Below are 21,758 nucleotides of genomic sequence, written 5' to 3'. Positions count from 1 at the left end.
ATATATATATATATTTATTTATTTATTTAAACCCTTACCTTCCATATTGGAATCAATAGTGTGAATTGGTCCCAAGGCAGAAGAGTGGTAAGGGCTAGGCAATGGGGGTTAAGTGACTTGCCCAGGTCATACAGCTAAGACGTGTCTGGGGACAGATTTGAACCCAGGACCTCCTGTCTCTGGGCCTGATTCTCAATCCACTGAGCTATCTAGCAGTCTCCACCCCCCACCCTCACCCCCATGTATATTTCTTGATAGGTAAAGTTGAGATTTCTGTTAAAATGTTATACTGTCTTCTACTTTGTACTTCATTTACTTCTATTTGTTTTCTGGGTTGAGGAGGAATCAGGTAGATAATTGCCAGATGACTTAAAAAATATCTTTTGCTTAAAGATCTAGCTGTACTTGATATATTTCTCTGTACTTAGAAAACTTGAACAGATACTGTATATTTAATAAAGACTTTTGATAGCTTTCACTGATACATGATTCTTTTTATTATAACAGGAACATGAATCTGAAGGTGGGAGAACTCCTTTAATGAAAGCTGCCCGAGCTGGTCATTTGTGTACTGTACAATTTCTTATTAGCAAAGGTAAAAAAACATTGGTGATTGTTTCTAAAATTCTAAAAGGTAGTTGTGACTTCTGCTCTGGTATCAAGATAATTTGTAATATAGTTTTAAGATTCTTAAATTTTACCTATATTTAGTCTTTTCTAAAAGTAGATATAGCTACATTTATACAATTTGCATGTAGATTTTATGTCCATTTTAAGAACCTCCATCTACTAGGTTAAGTAACATAGGTCTATAAAAGCTCCATTGTCCTACCACAAAGAATTTTGAGTAAAGCAAAATTATGTGTGGCTCTTCATTGAAGAAGACAACTGATGAGATCCCAAGTAGCTCTGTCTGTGTACCTGCTGTAGTTATGAAGAGTGGGATAAAGTTGTTTGTAGCCTTGTTCTATAACAACTTCTAAACTTTACTACTAATATTGAAATTTACTTAGTAAAAATACTTGCACTTAATAACTAGTAAAAATAGTATCTTGTGCGTGTGTAACTAAGGGATTGATGTTCTAGTGAGAATAGCATTGCCTGGCCAGGTAATACTCTTTTGCCACATGGTAAAGGTATGAAATTAGCATGCTTACATTTAGAAACATAAGAATATTGTTTTTATTATTGCCGTTTCTTAAAAAGTAAAAAAAACTATTCTGAATTTTTTTGTGAGCATTTTAATCTAGGATGTGTAGAAAGTTATATTGAAAATCATTTGAAGTAGAAGGATAATAGAACATAGGTACACATATTTGTTTTGTTTTTAGGTTGTGTGTGTGTGTGTGTGTGTGTGTGTGTGTGTAACACAGTTGCTTTTCTTTAGTGTGTGTGTGTGTGTGTGTGTGTGTGTGTGTGTGTGTGTGTGTGTGTGTNNNNATTGTGTGTGTGTGTGTGTGTGTGTGTGTGTGTGTGTGTGTGTGTGTGTGTGTGTGTGTAACACAGTTGCTTTTCTTCATAGTCCAAAAAGTGGTGTTTAAAAGAGTCATTAAAGAAAACTGAAATTCTTTGCAAAGCTAGTGGCTGCTAAATGATTTCAACACATTTTTACTTTGAGCTCTTCTTTTTTTGTTTCATTATACAAGACTATTCAACATCTCAGTATAAAAAATATGTTTAAACATTTGAGGGTGTTTTTTTTTTTAATTTTCTTAGTCACTAGAGTATTTAAACTGTTTATTGTAAAAAAATTATGTTGCTCATTAAATTTTTTCTATTCTTGCTGCTATAATTCTTATTGTTTGCTTCCTATTATTACTTGCTTCTGGGGCTTAATTAAATCTTTATCATCTAGTAGTAACCTAAAAATGTTTACTGATTATTTTGAGAACTCCAAACCAAGATGCCATCTTTATGTATAGGATTGATTTATACTAATGCATTTTGACAAATTTTTGGTCCTGTATATATTCAGTTTTGTGAATGTTGTTTTCTTTGAGCTATCCTGATTTATATTTCTTTTTAAACTTTGTGATTTTAGAAAAATTAATATTTTCTTCTTTTCACATAGGTGCTAATGTGAATAGAGCTACAGCTAATAATGACCACACAGTAGTATCACTGGCATGTGCAGGAGGCCATCTGGCAGTTGTTGAACTACTGCTGGCCCATGGAGCTGACCCTACTCATCGACTAAAGGTATTCTGTTTTATATTTATATAGATTCTACTCTACTAAGTACTAGAAATATGCAAATGCTTAATAAATTCTTGTAGAATAAATTAATTAATCCTAATGTTTGAGAAGTCCTGGTTCTAAAGACTATGATTCTGCAATGCCAAATACATAGCAATAATTTAATTAATCTTTGATGCTGTAACTTTCAGATTTGGGCTTAAATACACATACTAAATTAATTTTGATGTTAATTTTCTTCTTAGGATGGCTCAACAATGCTCATTGAAGCTGCAAAAGGTGGTCATACCAATGTTGTTTCTTATTTGCTTGATTATCCAAACAACATTCTCTCAGTTCCTGCCACAGACATGTCTCAGCTTACCCCACCTTCTCAGGATCAATCTCAGGTAAATTATAAAAGGAAATTTAATTGAGAATATAAACATTCTTAAAATTTAGTTTATTTTGAGCATAAAGAATGTGGTTTTGCTGTTGTGTTGAAATACATACACAGGCCTAGAGGCGGAAGGTCCTAGGTTCAAATCCGGCCTCAGACACTTCCCAGCTGTGTGACCCTGGGCAAGTCACTTGGGCCCCATTGCCCACCCTTACCACTCTTCCATCTATGAGCCAATAAACAGAAGTTAAGGGTTTAAAAAAAATACATACAATCCAGTGTCTTAGTCTATGGCAAAAGGAAAGAATATTACTTTCATTCCTTCTAAGTAGTACTTCCTTAGTAAAATGATATTTGACAGGTTGATATCATTTTGTTTGTTTCTCAACTTTTTTTATTAACTGAAATAGATTTTTTATTCAAAATAAAATTCTTTGGGGGAAAATATAAATGGTAGAGAAAATATTTATATTGAGAATGACAAGTGTTTTCTTAATTTGAAAAGAGTTTGTCATATTGAAGTCAGTTTTCCTGATTTGTATCAACAATTTGATTGCACCTAAAGCCAAATTGCCAGGAAGGAAACTTTTTTCATTAACAGCCAGGACACGTAGACAGTCTTTATATATATATTTCAGAAGTATTAGTTATCCAGGTGATGTCCACATTTGCCCATCTATTAAGTGCAGTTATCTTGATTAGCTGTAATAGAAACACCATTAAAATAGTTCCCAGTAGCTGTTAAAGGCTATTCCACAAAATGGAAGGAAATATACAGAAACTAATGAATCCTTTTTATACACAAATATTTTTTAACACTAAAATATCAAAAATGAGAAAATATTTCAAGTTGATTTTGATAGAAATTGACTATGGGTAAGTTAAGCAATGCATATATGACATGTTCCTAACTGAAAGTTGAACCAGTCAGAGCACATATGTTGGGGTTGGGGGGGGGTGAGTGTGTGTGCACATTCATACACAAAAAGTATTTGATTTTGTGGGGAGTTAGGTTGCTTTGTGATATATGAAGCCCATAGAGGAATAAGGATAATATATGCTTATAAAACATTCTATGGAATCATTCATCTTTGGGGTTAACTTCTTAAGGAAATTTTTAAAATTTAATATGTGAAATGAACCTAAAGTGAAGAAAGATTCTTGTGTCATTGTGAACATATAAATTTGTACTTCTCTGTTATCCAAACTGAGATAAGTTTTTTCTGAGTTGACTTTTTAGGTTCCACGTGTACCAGTGCATGCACTTGCCATGGTTGTACCTCCCCAAGAACCTGACAGAGCTCCTCAAGATAGCTCCCCAACACTCTTGGGAGTACAGAAAGGTTAGTATTTGAAAATTTTCTCCAAAATAATAAAATTTTGTCATATAACTTACTGATGAACTATAAGAAACTCAGATAATGTTTTAATTTCCATTACTATTCAGCAATTAGAATCAGCTTAATGTGGTGAATAGAGAACCTGTCTAGGTGTCTGGAAGACCTGGATTCTAGTCCTACTTCTGTTACATATTGGCTGCATGACTTTTGGCAAATCATTTGATTTTTCAGTGACCCATAGAACTCTAATACTCTTTTAAGTTTCAGAACAGTTTGCATTTCGGCATTGCTATTAGGAGTTCCTCTTCCTTCATTTCCTCCATTTGGGCCAAAAAAAAATGAAGAAAAATAGTAGAATGGATGGGGGGTGGGGGACATAGTGCCAGGAAAAGTAATTTTGTCTAGTATGTAACTGCCAAACTTAGTTGGATATTAAGTATAAATGAGTTAAACCACGCTTAGTTGATTATATCAAGATTTATTCAGTATTTTTTCCACCTGTAATTTTTTAGTTAATCACATGTAAAACGGTGAACAAAAATGCACTATTGATTTGCACATCCTTAATATTTTAACATTTCTTAATATGAATTCACTTACAAATGATAAATTTGAGATTACTTCTTCCAAGATATGAAATGATGATGTAACCTCCATTGATATGTAAATCTAGAACAAGTCCAATTAAATATCAAGAGGTAAAGTTCTGTAAAATATTTAAGGGACACATACTTATGGGGTATAACATTTGTTTTCTGTAGCATTTTGCTCCATATGTATAAATTTAGACTTTCCAATATTTATCTGTATATATGTTGACTGTACTTACTTGATATAAGGGAAAGTTCTTTTAGAGAATCTCATTGGAAGGTAGCAGTAATGTTAAAAAAAAAAGCATCAGTAAAACATTTTTTAAATATGAGAGTCTTTTCTGAAATATGGAAAAGTGGTAACATTTTAGGATACTTCAAACTAGGAAAAAAATCATGATCTTGTATAAGGATATTTTCGGTAATATCTGGATATAGACTAAAATGTGAAATAATTTTATGCTTTATGAATAGATCTGAACATCCTAATGTTACCCTAATTTCTTAAGCAGAAAAATAAATATGGGGAAACATACAAACAAGGAAAAATAATCCCGATGGCATGTAGATTTCAGCAATTAGAATAAAAAACTTAACAAGATTTAACTTAATTTCTCAGTTTGTTGTGTATAGTATTTTTCACCATTTTTTCCCATTAATTTGAAATTTTCCACTTGAAAACTACAATAATAAAAATGTTCAAAAAAGAAGCTTTTTACTCAAGTAATAAGTTGCAGATGAAATATATATATATATATGGGACTCTATTCATTGTTAGTTGACTGTTTTTAGAGTATATACATTGAATGAAATTCCTCTGTTTTATAACTATTTAACATGTAGTACAGGATAAGGGAAAGAAAATTACATTTGGAGTCAAGAGTATCAGAATTCAGATCCTTGCTATGCCTTCTTTATGATCTTGAACAAGATACTAATATCTTCATATGTCAAGGCCTCAATTCCTCATCAGTAGAAAGGGTTTTGAACTTTAAATAACTTTTAGGCCCTTCCTAGCTCTAAAATCTGATTGCAACGGAATAGGATGATTCTATAGTTACTAATTAGCTAGGACAACCATTGCTGTTAAGTAAAACATATGGGAACAGTCACCAGGGTGAAAATACAAATAAATGGAAAAATCTTCTAAGTATATTTGGAAATGCATACAAAAGCGCATTAGGATGCTTTAAAAGTAAAGAATTGACCCCTGTTGTAAAAAAACTGATGTACATAGAGATAATCTAATTTTTGCTACTCATTGAATCACTTTTTTTAATGGGAAGTATCACTGCTGAGTTGAAAGTAAAATGAAGTAAAATAGTCTTCCCCAAATGTTCTTTGTAAGTCACTTAGCCAGAGAAAGTATATTTTCTAGATCCTAATATCTAAGGGTAGGTACAAGCACAATAATCAATTCTTGAACAAAACAGCGCTTCTTTTGACATTACATTGCAGTTATTCTGTCACATACATTCATATATGTAAATGTACCATAGGGAAATGTATTATCAAAAAAAAATACATGATGGGAATACATTGCACATTCAAAAAAGCTAACCATATATATCCTTAATGATTTAGAGATTTATAATTTTTTTCTTAGTAAAATCGTTTTCTCTCAGTCTTCTATATTTTAAAATATTCCACTTTTATTACCTCCTTCCCAAAGTTTCTCAAAGGAAGTTTACTTCAAATGATGAAGTATCTCTTTTATCTGCTTCCTCCTTCCCCTCCCTCATTTTAGTCAAGTTCATAAATTCCTGGTATTTATCTCATCTTCCAGGGTCCCCCATTTGCCTTTCTATTTCAGGAATCATGCTTTCAAATAATGTTTTTCATACTTATTTATCCAGCTATCTGATAAAGACTTTTGTATTATCCATGAAATGATCAATTATTTCTTTTCTCACTATTCTTGCATAGATATTTCATATTAAGTCTTCTCAGGTCCTCTTTTTTCCCCACTTCTTCCTCCAATTGAATCCTTCTTTCATTTCTTTTTACCAAATCTTTAGTAACTAATGATTTAGCATTTAATCACAGCTGTCCTCTGTTGGTTTTTTGAAGACTGAAAACTTGTTTATATCTGTCAGGGAATTCAGAATCAAAACTACTGTTTAAACATGAACTGAAAATGACATGCTTAGTGCAGAAATTTTTAGAGCTGTCTATTTTTACTAACTGTAGGTTAATTTTATTACCCAGTAAGCACTACATAGATGTACTTGTATATTATGTATGAGGATTACCAAACTCCCTTAAAGACTCAGTAAGATTGTTAGAAAGATGTTGCTAAGTTCCCTAAAGTTTTTTTGCCTTCCAAATCCTAATACTCATATTCTTTGGCATTGAGTTTCATGTAGGAGGCCTCAAAATGAAGTTACTTTTTTCCCATTAGTAGAAAGGAACAAACTTAATTTTGTCCATTGCAAGTACTTTTGCTATCAGAATCAATCATTCACCAAAATATAAGAATGAATGGGATTTGGCTTCCTCATTTAAAATATTTTTTTAATGTAATTATATATAGGCTCCAGGCCTAGATAAACAAGGTATATAAAGTCCAGGACTAAGAAAGAGTATGGCATTATGGGAGCTAACAGAAATGGACCGAGTGAAACCACTTCCATAAACGTAAAATATTAAGTTTAAGGCATGTTACCTTATATGATTGAGTGTGTGAAAGATTTGCTCTTGAACTCTGTAAAGAGATATTTTCATCATATTTGTTTATGATATTTGTTCTTAGGAAATTAAACTATCTAGTTATAATTCAAGATTAATCTGAACTGTCACAAGACTTGTATAGTTCTTATGTTAATAGTAAATATTTTGTTATTTATGAATGTGATTTTGGATAATAAAAAAAGCAAACTTAAGTTTTTGTCACTTGAAATAATTTAGTGCTAAACCTACTTTTCAAAAAAGGATTTTTTCCTTCAAGAATACTTCCCAAAAGACCAAAGCACAGTGTTCTTAATCTGCCTTGATCTTTTAATTTGCTACTGACAAATTGTATCTCAAACCCATGGACTTTTTCCCTATTGTAGAGTAAGATTATGAAGACAGACTATGTCTCCAGAACCAGCCTAGCTGAAAATGTAGGGGGACGTCATTGAAAAGTGGCCACCAGATAGTAATTTTTATTAGGCTACACAGCAGCTCAAGAAAGAACAGCTTGTTAAAGTATGAAGGGTTTACAGTGTATATAAGTGGAAGGAGTAGCCACATTATTGAATCATGATTGCTTTGAAGTTTGGAAATAAAAAATAGTAGATGAAAGAGGAAGTGGAAGAAAAATAAATATATAAATATTAAGTTCAGTATAAAAAAGATACCAGGAAAAAAACAATGTAAAAGGGGAAAAGCATTGGGAAAGATGTCACCAGCATTGAACCTGCCTTAACTGCATTCCCAAATGATATTACCAATTAATACCTGAAGACTAAATTTATTTGCAATTAACAATTATATGTATATGTAGAATACATGTATATATAATATACAGAATATATANGGGGAAACATACAAACAAGGAAAAATAATCCCGATGGCATGTAGATTTCAGCAATTAGAATAAAAAACTTAACAAGATTTAACTTAATTTCTCAGTTTGTTGTGTATAGTATTTTTCACCATTTTTTCCCATTAATTTGAAATTTTCCACTTGAAAACTACAATAATAAAAATGTTCAAAAAAGAAGCTTTTTACTCAAGTAATAAGTTGCAGATGAAATATATATATATATATGGGACTCTATTCATTGTTAGTTGACTGTTTTTAGAGTATATACATTGAATGAAATTCCTCTGTTTTATAACTATTTAACATGTAGTACAGGATAAGGGAAAGAAAATTACATTTGGAGTCAAGAGTATCAGAATTCAGATCCTTGCTATGCCTTCTTTATGATCTTGAACAAGATACTAATATCTTCATATGTCAAGGCCTCAATTCCTCATCAGTAGAAAGGGTTTTGAACTTTAAATAACTTTTAGGCCCTTCCTAGCTCTAAAATCTGATTGCAACGGAATAGGATGATTCTATAGTTACTAATTAGCTAGGACAACCATTGCTGTTAAGTAAAACATATGGGAACAGTCACCAGGGTGAAAATACAAATAAATGGAAAAATCTTCTAAGTATATTTGGAAATGCATACAAAAGCGCATTAGGATGCTTTAAAAGTAAAGAATTGACCCCTGTTGTAAAAAAACTGATGTACATAGAGATAATCTAATTTTTGCTACTCATTGAATCACTTTTTTTAATGGGAAGTATCACTGCTGAGTTGAAAGTAAAATGAAGTAAAATAGTCTTCCCCAAATGTTCTTTGTAAGTCACTTAGCCAGAGAAAGTATATTTTCTAGATCCTAATATCTAAGGGTAGGTACAAGCACAATAATCAATTCTTGAACAAAACAGCGCTTCTTTTGACATTACATTGCAGTTATTCTGTCACATACATTCATATATGTAAATGTACCATAGGGAAATGTATTATCAAAAAAAAATACATGATGGGAATACATTGCACATTCAAAAAAGCTAACCATATATATCCTTAATGATTTAGAGATTTATAATTTTTTTCTTAGTAAAATCGTTTTCTCTCAGTCTTCTATATTTTAAAATATTCCACTTTTATTACCTCCTTCCCAAAGTTTCTCAAAGGAAGTTTACTTCAAATGATGAAGTATCTCTTTTATCTGCTTCCTCCTTCCCCTCCCTCATTTTAGTCAAGTTCATAAATTCCTGGTATTTATCTCATCTTCCAGGGTCCCCCATTTGCCTTTCTATTTCAGGAATCATGCTTTCAAATAATGTTTTTCATACTTATTTATCCAGCTATCTGATAAAGACTTTTGTATTATCCATGAAATGATCAATTATTTCTTTTCTCACTATTCTTGCATAGATATTTCATATTAAGTCTTCTCAGGTCCTCTTTTTTCCCCACTTCTTCCTCCAATTGAATCCTTCTTTCATTTCTTTTTACCAAATCTTTAGTAACTAATGATTTAGCATTTAATCACAGCTGTCCTCTGTTGGTTTTTTGAAGACTGAAAACTTGTTTATATCTGTCAGGGAATTCAGAATCAAAACTACTGTTTAAACATGAACTGAAAATGACATGCTTAGTGCAGAAATTTTTAGAGCTGTCTATTTTTACTAACTGTAGGTTAATTTTATTACCCAGTAAGCACTACATAGATGTACTTGTATATTATGTATGAGGATTACCAAACTCCCTTAAAGACTCAGTAAGATTGTTAGAAAGATGTTGCTAAGTTCCCTAAAGTTTTTTTGCCTTCCAAATCCTAATACTCATATTCTTTGGCATTGAGTTTCATGTAGGAGGCCTCAAAATGAAGTTACTTTTTTCCCATTAGTAGAAAGGAACAAACTTAATTTTGTCCATTGCAAGTACTTTTGCTATCAGAATCAATCATTCACCAAAATATAAGAATGAATGGGATTTGGCTTCCTCATTTAAAATATTTTTTTAATGTAATTATATATAGGCTCCAGGCCTAGATAAACAAGGTATATAAAGTCCAGGACTAAGAAAGAGTATGGCATTATGGGAGCTAACAGAAATGGACCGAGTGAAACCACTTCCATAAACGTAAAATATTAAGTTTAAGGCATGTTACCTTATATGATTGAGTGTGTGAAAGATTTGCTCTTGAACTCTGTAAAGAGATATTTTCATCATATTTGTTTATGATATTTGTTCTTAGGAAATTAAACTATCTAGTTATAATTCAAGATTAATCTGAACTGTCACAAGACTTGTATAGTTCTTATGTTAATAGTAAATATTTTGTTATTTATGAATGTGATTTTGGATAATAAAAAAAGCAAACTTAAGTTTTTGTCACTTGAAATAATTTAGTGCTAAACCTACTTTTCAAAAAAGGATTTTTTCCTTCAAGAATACTTCCCAAAAGACCAAAGCACAGTGTTCTTAATCTGCCTTGATCTTTTAATTTGCTACTGACAAATTGTATCTCAAACCCATGGACTTTTTCCCTATTGTAGAGTAAGATTATGAAGACAGACTATGTCTCCAGAACCAGCCTAGCTGAAAATGTAGGGGGACGTCATTGAAAAGTGGCCACCAGATAGTAATTTTTATTAGGCTACACAGCAGCTCAAGAAAGAACAGCTTGTTAAAGTATGAAGGGTTTACAGTGTATATAAGTGGAAGGAGTAGCCACATTATTGAATCATGATTGCTTTGAAGTTTGGAAATAAAAAATAGTAGATGAAAGAGGAAGTGGAAGAAAAATAAATATATAAATATTAAGTTCAGTATAAAAAAGATACCAGGAAAAAAACAATGTAAAAGGGGAAAAGCATTGGGAAAGATGTCACCAGCATTGAACCTGCCTTAACTGCATTCCCAAATGATATTACCAATTAATACCTGAAGACTAAATTTATTTGCAATTAACAATTATATATGTATATGTAGAATACATGTATATATAATATACAGAATATATATATATATATATATATATATATATAGAGAGAGAGAGAGAGAGAGAGAGAGAGAGAGAGAGAGAAAATAAGGCCCTCATTGTTTGCTGGTGTTTTACAAGTAATTCTTGCATAATAGTTACCAAAACCTTAATTTGTATAAGTCAAGATTTAGTCGCCAATCAGAAGCTTATGTCACCTTCAGTTGGCCTGTGTCCCCGGAAAATAGATGTTTATATTCCTGTGTATTGGTTGGTGCTTCAGAGCATAGAGAAGTCACATGAACTCTTCCTAATTTCAGTTGACTGAATCTTATATCCTGAAAACAAAAGATTTGAATTGGCAATGATATCTGGTCCAAATCTGTAGTGTTTTGGTTTGAGCATGCTCATACAACTGCTTTTGTTGAATGCAATTTAAACAATTCTTAAAAACAATAAATTGTATCCATCTTTTTACAATGGAATGAGCTGGCACTTTTCACTGACTTCCAAAAACATCTAAATTCAAAATCTTTTTTTTAGAAAGAAAGTTGTTTTTAGATAGAAAAGGTAATCATACTACCGAATAAGTGTATGTATAACAAGACTGCTAGTATGTATTGCAACTTCTTGTTACCTACCATTTTCATGGCAAATTTTGGGAAAATCTATTAAACCTGTATATGGTTATACTCACATGGAAATAATAGTACCTGTTCAGATTTGATAGGAGGTTCTTAGAGTTCATCTTGTTTACCTCAGGTTAGATATATCCCTTGCTTTTTCTTGTTTTGTATACTCAGTTCTAGCCACTCAGAAGGGTCGGTTTTCATTATCTTTTATTTTAAGCTTCTTGAATGAATTTGCATTAGCAAGATTAAGGGTGCCATTCCGACTTGTCATTGACCTCAAAGTTCTAGGACTTAAAATGGATTATCATTACTACCAGTTTTCCATCATTCTTTATTCATAAAATCAGAATTATATTGCAACTATACAAAATCATTTTGAAAATATTAAATGACTACAGAAACACTCATACTTTGATGAATTTCCAAACTCACTGATGAATGTAAATGCCTTATGTGACTAAAATTTTCCTGCTCCATTATTGGATTTTGATACTACAGGTTATATCTTAAATTCACTCCTTTTCAGGTCTTTTTAATTGTCAGTCTCCTGGACTTCCAAACTCAAAAGTAATACTGTGAACAAATACATTAAATTATGTATATACGTCTTTGGAATCTTAGAGTAGTAATAGAAAAAACAAAAAAAAAGTTTCACAAATATAACATTTCACATTTTGCTGTTATTCAAGAAGTTTTCATTTATTGCTGTGTTCAACTGACAATACAAAATTGAATGTAGGTAATAATTTGTTTTTCTGAAGGTTATTTTTCATTTAAAATTAAGCTCCTTAAAGTAGTTGCATTGATATTGAGAAAGGTAGGATGAGTGCCACATAAGAACTACTGTACAAAGGACAAAGTTTTAGATACTGGGTTATATCTATATAACTCTCTAGAGTTTGAATTTCTTTAGTAAGAAAACAGTTGAATTCCCACTTCTTTTCTTCAAAAGCCTCATCATTTGTTAATGTTCAAGGTGTATTAATGCTTCCCTCATAGCTTATTTTTTTCCTTTGGATCTAATAACTATTGAGAGTAGTTTGAATATTTATTGCTTCTAATTTTTAAATTTACTATATTAGTGGGGGCAATGAGGCACACTGGCCTCAAATCAGATAAACCATCAACTATTTTTGGCCTATCCTTTCTAAATAAGACTTTTAAATTCACTTCCAAATTTGCTTTTTGCTTTGTATTATAGTCTAAAAGTATAGTGTTTTCTATTTTATATTTTAATGATAGGATTCCTAATTTTTTAACAGCTAAATAGACATAATAGGGAAAAAAAGGAAAGGGGGAGGAAGGTGAGGAATTGACCTAAAAAAAAAAAAAAGTCTAATCCCTAAAAGAGCAAATTTCACTTGTTTGAACACTACTCATAAAATCTAAATAACTATATAGGCATATTATCTGGGTCTCTCATAGCCAGAACACCAGTGGTTCTCTTTCAGAATGAGTTTGTCTTCCCACTAAAATAATATTAAGACTTACTTCCTTCTTGAATTGTTTTCTTTTGCTTGCCCTTTGAATACTGAGTTGGATGGTATAGTATGTATAGTACATGAAACCAGGGAAGTTACAGTAAGAAAAAACTTAAATATTAGAAAGGATAAAGCATGAAAAATTATGACCACAATGTGCTTCATCTTTAAGAAGAAAAATATTGACAGCTTGGAAACCCTCTCCAGAGCTGTACTCACAAAGTAGTACTATCTTCCTTTATTATCTCTTCTTAGAAAACAATTAACGCTGTTCAACATTGATGCTATTTTAAAATATTTAACAGTTTTGCTAAGCCCATTAGACAAATTTCTAAAATAGGACTGATAATGATTTAGATTTGATGCTCTTTGAATCATTCAGTCTAAGATTACTTTCAAAATATTTGTTACCTAAGGGATTAGGTATTAAAATTCAGATCTCAAAATTGGTCACTTGCCAGTTTACCATATGTTATAAATGAGTGTAGATATTAATCTATTTAATGTTAACATGACTTTTTTTACATACATTCTACAACATTAATAAGGGTTTTTGTGGGGGAGGTCTTGGGGAAGGGGTGGCAAATTTTTTTTTAGCATGGCACTTTTTCAAACATTTTTCATGTGCTTAGGTACATCCAAGCAGAAGTCAAGTTCCCTGCAGGTAGCAGATCAGGATCTACTGCCATCTTTTCACCCCTACCAGCCTTTGGAATGCATAGTAGAGGAGACTGAAGGCAAGCTGAATGAACTGGGACAGAGAATTAGTGCTATTGAAAAAGCACAACTGAAATCATTGGAGTTAATTCAAGGTGAACCTCTGAACAAAGATAAGATAGAAGAACTTAAAAAGAACAGAGAAGAACAAGTCCAGAAGAAAAAGAAAATACTGAAGGAACTGCAGAAAGTGGAAAGGCAATTGCAAATGAAAACACAGCAGCAATTTACCAAAGAATACTTGGAGACCAAAGGTCAGACAGACCCATCGCTAGCACAGCAACAGTGCCCTCACAGAGGTGTCTTTCCAGAAGGGGAAGGAGATGATAGTATCCCAGAGGATAATTTTTCAGTGTTACCTCAGGTTGATGCAGTTTTAGCTAAGGAGGAAGATGATGATGATGAGCAACAGTCTCCACCCCCTGCAGAGCAAATTGATTTTGTCCCTGTCCAGCCTTTACCATCTTCACAGTGTAACTTTTCTGGTGACTTAGGTTATAATGGGACAAATTCTCTTGAACTTCAGAAAGCATTAGGTAATCAGCAGAATGTAGGACAGCAACAGATTGCTGGACATGGGCAGGGACTGTTAGTTCAAGAACCAGATGGACTAATGGTTGCAACTCCAGCACAGACGCTTACCGACACTCTTGATGACCTGATAGCAGGTGGGTTAAGAAATATATCTATATTTATATATATGTGTGTGTATATATATATATATAAAATTCTTTGCTTTAATGTGTGTGTTCAGCTTCTTTACACACACACTCCAAAAATACAAGTCTTGATATTTTTCAGTTTGGAAATAGTATATGTATAGTTACTCATTTACTTGTGTAGTTTTGGAAGGGAATGTTAAGTTTAATAACACTAACACAAAAAAATTTTTTTTTAAAAATTTCTTATTCTTTTGCCAAATTGCAAAAATGAAGAAATAAACATTGCTAAGTTCCTTTATTGGAGACTTCAATATATCAACTATCTTAATAATTGCCTCTCCTGTTTGTGTGATATCTTAGCTCACAGAGAATGAGCCATTTTTTTAAAAAGGACTCCTCTATATATAGTCTTTGTGGAAATTACTATATGCTTATCCACCTGTTACTTTAGTGTACTATTTATATTTTTTTGTTTGGAGTCCATAATACAACACAATCTTTAGTTACATTGCTTTCGATTTTGTTGACATAAGTTATTGTGAGCTTGGCTGTTTAAAAAATTAAAGTACTAAAGAGTCACAATGTGATAAGTTGAAGACTTGGGTGTACCCCTTTATTAAATGTCTTAATAAAAATATCCCAAAACTATTATGAAAGGGCTGTCAACCTACAAGTATATTTCTCTGCTCAGTTATTATCAGGAAAGTTTTAACTGTAAGCAAATTATACAAGTTTACTTCACTTTTTATTGTCTTTGAAGCAAGGGGGAAAGAGGACAATTATTTATTTCCTTTAGTAAAGATAGTTAGTGAAAGGACCATCTCCAAGAGTCTTAGTTCCAAAATAGCTAAAATGGTTTTAGGGTGATACAAATAGATCAGTTCAGGAATTGAGATCCAGATCAAATAATACTTAGAAGCATGCCAGTCTTGGTAACTTTATTCCAACATTTTCCCTTTCTTCCCTCTTTCACACCTCCTAATCCCTAACCCTTTATTGTAGTTTCTCTTCCCTTCTCTGTAAGATCAACCCTTTTTAATCTTTAAGTAGCATTACCAAACTGTGATTGTTTAAACTAGAAATTTTTCCCTTTTGAATGCAAGCTGTTGACAAGTAGACATTTAGGATTGTCATGTTTTCTTATGACACCTTGAGTTATGTGCAAATGAGGAATATGTTCTTTTTTTCTTGAAGGGATTTAGAAAACAGTGAAGGTCTTTCAGTTAATGCAGTACATTGATGTATGATCTTCAGCCTTTCGTTGTTATATGGTTTTAACCCAGCTCTCAAATCTGAGTTATTAGTTTTGTAAATTTTAGTGGTGAATACAAATAAATCTCATTGTTAGTTTTGAGTTCTCATTTGGACAAAAACAAATTTGGGGAATATGAATGAAATGTGGTTGATAGTAATAAAACTGATGGATTGCATGATACTTCTAAAACAGTAGGTTCTATTGTTAGTATTACTTTAAAGAGCTATGATTTCCTTGGTGTGGGTACTCCACTCATTCACAAAGATCATAATACCTCTGTATGTGAAAGTTTTCCTGAATTATTATTTGAAAAGTCAGTCATTAAAAATAATCATCTTAAAATCAGCCTCTTTAATCTAGGTTGTTCCTCAGGTGACAAATTTCCTGTTCACTTTAGGGAGGAGGTGAGGAAAAAGTCAATGACAGGAGGAATATAGAGGGAGGGGGTAGCAAGAGAGAGAGGGATTGGAGAGGAGAAAAAGGAGGGTCAGAGAGAGAGAGAATGAATTTCCTTAAGGTTAGATGTAGTGAAAATTTATTGGATTTGGTTTCAGTCAGAAGGCCTAGGTTAGAATCCTAGTTCTGTTTTTACCACTTGTGTGACCTTTAATAAGTCATTTAATCTCCCTAGACCTCAATTTCCTCTTCTAAAAAGTAAGGAAGTTAGGCTAGATTACTTCTGAGATCCTTCCTGGCTCTGTGATTTTAAGGATCTTGGTGTTTAACTCATATTTTAAATATCCCTCATCACATGTCAAGTCATCTTAGCATTTTGGATTGGTTTTAAAATTAAGGTTTTAATTTCAGTTGAATAAATTTTTATTGGAATAATGAATTAAAATTAATAGGACTTAGAAAGTAAATTTACTAGATATTTGATGATTGCTTTTATATATGAAACTACTTTGGCCATTTTATTTAATAAAAGAAATTGGTGTTGTCATAATTTGAGACCTGACTACCTATTGTGTCATCTCTGTGGTACAGTATTGTTGTAATAATTTTGTAGCATCTGTAAGTACTTTTAAAAATGACTTTTATTACATAAAAATCAAATATTGTAATATATAACAGTCATTAAATTTTTCTGCCTAAGGAACATGAGTTCCTTAGGCAGCATGGCCTAATGGAGAAGATGTCCTCTGAATCAGAAAGTACTTTCATTCCAATACTGGCTCTGCCACATTCTGATTGTGCCCTAGGCAAGTCCACTTAGTCTTTCAGTGCCCAGGCAAATCTTAAAACTAAATCAAAAAACAATTTTGTAGCTCTGCATTGGTTGAAGGTGTTTCTTCCCTTGGGAGTTCCCTGTACCAATGAAATCACATTGACTTCCCAAATTGAACATAACAGATACTTCAAGCAGAAAACATATAATTTTGCCAGTACACTTAACTTGTTCTGAAACTTTTTTGTGATTTGGTGTGGGAGTCAATGAAAAAGGTAATATTAAATAGGAACACTCACTTTGATGTGTCAACCTTTTCAAACCAGAATCTTTTAACTTCCAGAACAATTGAAGAGAAGTTTTAAGGAACTCATTAATTTTATTTTTTTAAATCTTTACTTTCTTAGTAACAGCTAGACAGAAGGGCAACGACTAGGCAAATGAAGTTAAGTGACTTGCCTAGGATCACACAGCTAGGCAGTATCTGCAGATTTGAACCCAGGCCCTCCCAACTCCAAACCTGGCACTCTATTTGTTATGCTACCTACCTGCCCTGAACTCATTAAAGTCCTCAGTTATAAATTATCCCTCATTGTCTTTAGTATAATAAATACCACTTTCATAAGCTCATCTTGCTTTTTGTAATATGCTGTACTTGAGTAATTAGTTTTATTCTTTTTTTTAACCCTACTTACTGTCTTAGTATCAATTTTAAGACAGAAGGGCAAGGGCTGGGCAATTAAGGTTAAGTGTCTTGCCTAGATCACACAGCTAGGATGTGTGTGAGGCCAGATTTGAACCCAGGTTCTCCTGACTCCAGGCCTGCTGCTCTATCCATTGTGTGTTACCTAGCTGCCCAGTGATTAGTTTTACTCTTACAAAAGCAGTTAGCTGCTAAGTTCTGAATGTTAATCATTATTAGAGTAATAGTAATTGACCATTTGTATGCTTCGTTTTTTACATTTTTTTACATTGTCATTTGATCAGCTGACATGAAAAATTAAAGGTAAATTAAGTACCCTTTTCCAAAAGAGGAAATGATAAAGAATATAAGTTCATTTCATGAATGCCTTGGTCATTTTTCATGCTGGTAACAAGTATCTCAGCTTAAGTATTTGACTGCTATAGCATCACATTATTTACAACAACCTGGGTTAGAGTTTTAACATAGACAAGAAATATTACAAAGGCAAAATAAATACATTTTTTAATGGAAAGGATAAATGTAAGTAATAAATTAATGAATTATTTTAAAAAGCAGAATGAGAGTGGTCTTCAAAAAAAGCTTCACATGTTGATAGGATCCTTCAAAAATCACAAAGAGGAAGGTGGAAGGGGAAAGAACAAGCATTTAAGTGTCTAGGTGGTAGTCATGCTATGTGCTAAGCATTTTACAAATGTAATTTCATTTGAAAACGTTTAAGCTAAAGAAACTACTAGGTGATCATAGAATGCTTTGAAAACAATAATATCACATTTTTATAAAAGAAAATTAAGTATGTATAAGGGATATATTTTGAAATGAACTTAAATGATGTAGGCAATATTATAGGGTGGAATTGATTTTTGTAATTTAAAGGCATTTGGGACAACTTTTAAAAAAGTTTCTTATGTGAAGTGGTTTTTTAAAAGTATTTATTACACCAATTTATTTGTATTCATTAATTGACCAGTATGTATGGCACAATATTGGAAACTAAAAACAAATGACTAATGCCATTTACCCTGCTTTGTATAATCTTGATATACAGAAGTATAACTTGAGAAAAATAAATCAGTAATGGGTTTTATTTCATTTTTGTTGTAGAGAAATAGGATGGTTTTAAATGAAATGCTTCATTCAGGCAAACATTGTATTTAACACAATTTATTACACAAACCACCATTTCAGAACATAACTAACTATAATACAAAATGAGGTCTACTGGATTTAATTTCATGGAACTTACCATAAGTGTACTCTCTGACTCTTTGATACTTGCCAAACATAGATGAGTTTGTATTTGTGAATATATTCAATATTTAATTTTATCAGATTTCAGTGGGTAAGTTTTTCGTGTTTTTTTTTTTTTAATCATGGTTCTGCTTTAAGGGGATACTTTTTTTGTCCCTATATTTGCCTTACCAGAATTTCCTTAAGTTCACAAAGGATGGAGTTTATAATGTCAGTCTTCCTACTTTTCTCTCTTCCCACTTTAATATGTCGCTAAATCCTTTGTTGCTCTTGAATTTGGGAGGTTTGTTATTTGTTACTGACAACTTTTAGCTAGGAACAAAGAAAAACTTAGAAATTTTATGTCAAGTTTTTACATTTCTGAAATGTTTGTTGTTACCTGTACTTTAATGAAGTTTTAAGTTTTTTTGTAGACCTTTGAAACTTTCTGCAGAGGTATTTTAAATATTCCCTATTACTAAAGAAGATATTTCTTAACTAGAATGGAACAAAATATAGAATGCCATTAAAATACTAGTCACTTATAAAATCAGAGCTATCAAATGCTTATATGTGCTAATTACTAAAAAATTTTTCTAAAGAATATATGTAGAATAGCTGCTGTATCGTTATAATATTCATCTAAAGGTCTCAATGTAAGTTTTTAAAACATTTCTTCATATTATGAAGTATAGCATAAAAATGCAAATTTCACTAATTATTTTTAAAACCTTGTTTAGCTATTTATAAAAATATTCTAGATTCCTACAGTGTTTTTTAGTTTCCAGGATATTTTAATATGTGGTCATTATCAAATTTGGCAACAATTTTCAGGTAGGTAGGACAAATATAATATCCTCACTATACAAATGATGGGCACCAGTAAATTTTGCTACAAACGGAACCTTCATTCTGAAGTATAAACGTGTGCCTCCCATATAGTGAAGCAATGACACTTAAAAGAACCCCCTAAAAATAACTGGTATAGAACCTTTTAAATTGGTGACAAAGTTCCATATATTTTGTATTCCAGTTTAGTAGGTGACAAGGAAGCAATTAAGTATTAAAGAAATGGATTAGATACTGTATTGATTCATTCTTCACATAATAGAATTATTCCAGGATACCCCAGAAAGTTCCTGTATTAATTTTTATTAGTTTGATTTTAAGCCATGGTGTTCTTTTAGTCCTTTAAATGTCTTAAATTATAAAAATGGTATTTTGCTAATTACATAAAAACGATTCCAACTTGGTTTTTCTTCTAAATGATATTTTTTAAAAAAGAATGAACCATAATGAGAACTTACCTGCTGATAACTATAATTAAGTGAAATATTTCTTTTCAACCCTCATTAAAATCAAGGGCATTGAATGCCGATTATTGCACTTATGTATCATATACAAGTTGTTATCTACAAAGCTGATCATGTTGAAAGGTTTATTTTTAAAATAAATTTTTGGTATATTGTTTTTCAGCTGTGAGTAGCAGAGTGCCCACTGGGTCCAGCAGTTCCTCTCGCACTACAGAATCCCCTACACCTGAACCCTGTTCACAGACTCCAAGCAATGTGGCTTCCCAGCCAATGCTCCCTATGTATCCTTCAGTTGACATTGATGCCCATGTAAGTAGGTTATTCTATTTAGATTTGTGTACTGAGATTTCAGTTTGGGGAAATAGAATCATAGTTATAAAAAATTTTCTTCACACAAATATTACATATTCTCTCTTTGAAAGATATTTCACATAAGAAATATTTAATCTTTTTACTTTTAAATTTCCTAGACGGAGAGTAATCATGACACTGCATTAACACTTGCCTGTGCAGGTGGTCATGAAGAACTTGTGTCTGTATTAATTGCACGAGATGCAAAAATTGAACACAGAGACAAAAAAGGTAAGAAAAAAATGTTGGCAATTAGTACCTATCAGCTCTTAGAAAATAAAATAGCCAGATTTTCACCCGAGTAATAATTGGCTGAATAGGTTTTATCTCACTTTTGAAATTAAGCAGAAATATTTTACCCCTGAACATCTAAGCTCCTCTGTGGTCCCAGTAAGCATCTTTTCAAAATTATTGTACCAAATTTGCAAGAAGTGAACCAAATTGCAATTTTCCTACTCCAAATCTAATCCAAAGAATAGTACTCAGGAAAGTATAGGTTCTTCGAGTGTAAATCTTATGATAGGTCTTACAGATTTAGAATTGCTTTTTGAGGGGCAGGTAAGGCAACAGATGATGGGTGTTTGTCATTAACAAAGCCATTTTCATTTATTATATAATGCCTCTCTTTCCTGAATGTACTAGCCTTTATTTTCACTAAATTGAGCACAATAAAATAGTTAATGGGAAGTGCTCAGAAAATAATTATTCTTTTCGTCTTAGGTTTTACCCCCCTGATTCTGGCAGCAACTGCTGGACATGTTGGAGTAGTGGAAATCCTTTTAGATAAAGGTGGAGACATAGAAGCACAGTCTGAACGCACTAAGGATACCCCACTTTCACTTGCATGCTCTGGTGGGCGTCAGGAGGTAATGTTGTTTTTAATATTTTGTTGTCTTCTTTTTACTTTCTTTACAAATTGCATATTTTTGTCACTTTAGCAACATGCAGTAGAAACTCTTAAATGTGTCTCTCATTTCTTCTGTTAAGGAATGAGATAAATATTAATTTTTTTTTATGTTTGTGAGAAATGCTACATAGTAGAATCCACAATTATAGATCAATTTTTCTTCATTTACAAAATCCTAAGCTTCTGGTATTCTTCCAGTTAAGACTCACAATATTAAGTATGAAATAATCTTTCAGATTTAACCATTTGAATATTTAATGACATGACATTTTGCTGATGCCATTATTTGGTGCTTTAAATCTATTGGAAACAAATCGAGTGTTTTTTCTAATTTATAGACACTTAAGGTCTTTTTGTTAT

The 21,758-nt window shown here is 32.0% G+C and overlaps 1 protein-coding gene across 1 annotated transcript in view; it reads left to right on the top strand.

Moving 5' to 3' along the window:
• The window catches only part of ANKHD1 (ankyrin repeat and KH domain containing 1), a 138,475-nt gene that overhangs the window by 78,429 nt on the left and 38,288 nt on the right, over positions 1–21,758 (top strand). Inside the window, exons 14-20 of the mRNA XM_044659894.1 lie at positions 2,072–2,199; positions 2,442–2,585; positions 3,816–3,918; positions 13,725–14,477; positions 20,304–20,449; positions 20,611–20,722; positions 21,212–21,357. Of these exons, the coding sequence (XP_044515829.1) occupies positions 2,072–2,199; positions 2,442–2,585; positions 3,816–3,918; positions 13,725–14,477; positions 20,304–20,449; positions 20,611–20,722; positions 21,212–21,357 (1,532 nt within the window). The remainder of the gene's footprint in view (positions 1–2,071; positions 2,200–2,441; positions 2,586–3,815; positions 3,919–13,724; positions 14,478–20,303; positions 20,450–20,610; positions 20,723–21,211; positions 21,358–21,758) is intronic.

The sequence above is a fragment of the Gracilinanus agilis genome, chromosome 2 (assembly GCF_016433145.1).
Source record: "Gracilinanus agilis isolate LMUSP501 chromosome 2, AgileGrace, whole genome shotgun sequence".
NCBI lineage: Eukaryota > Metazoa > Chordata > Mammalia > Didelphimorphia > Didelphidae > Gracilinanus > Gracilinanus agilis.
This window is presented reverse-complemented; position numbering and strand designations above follow the sequence as displayed.